This window comes from Coturnix japonica, unplaced genomic scaffold, assembly GCF_001577835.2.
Source record: "Coturnix japonica isolate 7356 unplaced genomic scaffold, Coturnix japonica 2.1 chrUnrandom551, whole genome shotgun sequence".
NCBI classification, from domain to species: domain Eukaryota; kingdom Metazoa; phylum Chordata; class Aves; order Galliformes; family Phasianidae; genus Coturnix; species Coturnix japonica.
Genome location: NW_015439931.1, coordinates 28,807 through 31,769, shown reverse-complemented (window position 1 = coordinate 31,769; position 2,963 = coordinate 28,807). Strand labels below are relative to the sequence as shown.

The following is a 2,963-nucleotide window of genomic DNA, read 5'->3' as shown; positions in this document are numbered from 1 at the left end:
CTATAAGTGGGGCTGGGGGGATATTAGGGGGTTAAATGGGTGAAGCTATAGGTGGGGTATTAGGGGTTAATATGGGGGTTTATAGGGGGACTAATAGGGGGTTATAAGGGGGGTCTATGGGGGGGTATAGTGGGGTTTAAATTGGGGGCTATAGGGTGGGGGTTATAGGTGTGTTACATGGGGGTTATAGGGGGGTTATATGGGGGCTATAGCGGGCTAGGGGCCTTATAGAAGGACCTATAGGGGGGCTATTAGAGGGGCTGGGGTGGCCTATAGGGGGTCATAGGGGGGGTTAAATTAGGGGGTTAAAATAGGGGCATAGGGGGTATTAGGGTTTTAAATGGGGGTTATAGGGGGTTAAATGGGGGCTATAGGGGGGTTAAATGGGGGTTATGGGGGTTCTAAAGGCAGCCCTGAGCCCCCCTGTGCCCCCCCATAGGCAGCCCCGTGTACAGCCTGTACGCGCTGTGCAACCACTCGGGCAGTGTCCACTACGGGCCATTACCCGCTAAACTGGTGCCGCGACGCGGCCGGATGGAGGCTGTACAATGACTCACGGTACGTGAGACCCCCCCCTTTAAATGATGAGATCAAAAAAAACCCCCCCCTTAAATGAATGTAGACCCCCATAATTGATGGAGACCCCCCATAACTGATTGAGTACTCCCAACCTCCATAATGATGAAACCGTCCGCATACATGATGAGACCCAACCCAATTGATGAGACCCTCTCCCGCCATCTTTTCTAATGATGAGACCCCAACCCCATAATGATGAGACCCCCCCATAATGATGAGACCCCCCATAATGATGAGACCCCCTAATGGTGCGAGAACCCGCCCCCAATGATGAGACCCCTCCCAATGATGTGACACCTTATTCCCGACTAATGGATGAGACCCCCACCCATTAATGAAATGAGACCCCACCAACCCCAACCAACCCCCCCCCAAAAGCATTGTGCCTAGTTTCTGCACACCAGACATGCCAAACCTGAATCCTCCTCCATAACTTCAGACCTCAACCCTACCCCAAACCTAAGAGCCCCAATCAAGTCTTGGATCCCCCTCTCCCCCCACTAAGCCCCCAAAACCGCTGACCGCATCCCAAATTCCTGCACCCCCCAACTCTGAACCCCCCCGTCCCCCAGACCCCCCAAGCATTGCAACACATCCCAAACCCTGAAGAATGCCCCCAAACCCCAAACTTAAACCTTGATTCCTACCCGGTCCAAACGTAGACCCACCCAATGCCTGTGGAATCCCCTCGGGTCCTTCCATGGGGTTATGGGGTATTTAGGATCCTATGGGGGTCCTTAGGGGAGTTATGGGGTCTTTAGGGCTTTTATATGGGTCTTTACAGGGGGCTGTGGGGTTTTTGGGGTCCTATATGGGTCCTTCCATGGGGTTATGAGGTATTTGGGGTCCTATGGGGGTCCTTAGGGGAATTATGGGGTCTTTAGGGCTTTTATATGGGTCCTTCCAGGGGGCTGTGGTGTCTTTGGGGTCCTATATGGGTCCCTGGGAGGCTATGAGCTCTTTGCAGCCCTATGTGAGTAATTCCAGGGGGTTATGGGGTCTTTAGGGCCCTATGTGGGTCTTTAAGGGGGTTATGAGCTCTTTGGGGCTTTTATATGGCTCTTTACAGGGGGCTATGGGGTCTTTGGGGCCCTATATGTGAGGATACATATATATAAGTCATTCCAGGGGTTTATGGGGTCCTTATGTCAGCCCTATGGGGGGGCTATGGGGTCTTTAGGGTCCTGTATGGGTCCTTGTTGGGTTATGAGCTCTATGGGACTTTTATATGGGTCCTTCCAGGGGGCTATGGGGTCCTATATAGGTCCTTGGGGGCTTATGGGGTCTTTAGGGCTTTTATATGGTTCTTTCCAGGGGGTGATGAGGCGTTTGGGGTCCTATATGGTACCTTCCAGGGGGCTATGGGGTCTTTAAGGCTCTATATGGGTCCTTCGGGGCGTGTGGGTTCTTTAGGGCTTTCATATGGCTCTTTCTAGGGGCCTATGGGGTCTTTAGGGTCCTATGTGGGTCCTTGTTGGGTTATGAGCCCTTTGGGGCTTTTATATGGGTCCTTCCAGGGATTTATGGGGTCTTTGGATCCCTTCATATGGGCTATGGGGTCCTTGGGGTGGCTAAAGAGGTCTGGGGGGTGTGGGCGGGTTCTTGGGGGTCTCCATGTGGGGGATGGGGGGTTCTTTGGGGGTGGGTGCGGGGCTTTATGGGAGGGTCGGGGGTCTGAGGGTGCATTGGGGATCCCTGACTGGGGTCCTGGGGGTCCTTTGGGGTCCTGGGGTCCTTTGTGATGTGTGAGGGGGTTTTAGGGTTGGGGTCTCTCAGGGTCCCCCCCCCCTTTGCTGTCCCTGCAGGTCTCAGAGCTCGGCCTGGAGCCCGACGTGCTGCCGGTGGCTGCGGATCATCCGGCATCGCGGCATCGATTCCTCTACGCCAATGGGACCCTCCATAGGATGCCAACAGGGCTGGGGTGGGAGACCCCCCCATTAATCCCCATCCCCCCTCATTAATCCCCATATCCCCCCCATTGCATCCCCATCCCCCCCATTGCGGCCCCATATCCCCCATTGCGGCCCCATCCCCACCCGTGCCCCCCATTACTCAGCCCTAAGGACCTCCAAGCCCCTGTGAAGGGATCCAGAGACCCCATAACCCCATATAAGACCCATATAAAAGCCCCAAAGGCCTCATAACCCCCCAAGGACCCACATAGGATCCCTAAGACCCCACAAGCCCCCATAGTGCTGCCATAAGGACCCCATAACCCCCCCAAGGACCCATATATGGCCCTAAAGACCCCACAACCCCCCATAGAGCTGCCATAAGGACCCCATAACCCCCCCAAGGACCCATATATGGCCCTAAAGACCCCATAGCCCCCCATAGTGCTGCCATAAGGACCCCATAACCCCCCAAGGACCCATATATGGCCC

The 2,963-nt window shown here is 55.0% G+C and overlaps 2 protein-coding genes across 2 annotated transcripts in view; both read left to right on the top strand.

The window, feature by feature from the left end:
- Positions 1–616, top strand: part of USP21 (ubiquitin specific peptidase 21) — a 24,731-nt gene extending 24,115 nt beyond the window's left edge. The window contains 2 exon segments of the mRNA XM_032441767.1: positions 440–495; positions 497–616. Coding sequence (XP_032297658.1) covers positions 440–495; positions 497–616 — 176 coding nt within the window.
- Positions 617–1,940: 1,324 nt separating this feature from the next.
- The window catches only part of PPOX (protoporphyrinogen oxidase), a 26,750-nt gene continuing 25,727 nt past the window's right edge, over positions 1,941–2,963 (top strand). The window contains 2 exon segments of the mRNA XM_032441766.1: positions 1,941–1,979; positions 2,340–2,537. Coding sequence (XP_032297657.1) covers positions 1,941–1,979; positions 2,340–2,537 — 237 coding nt within the window.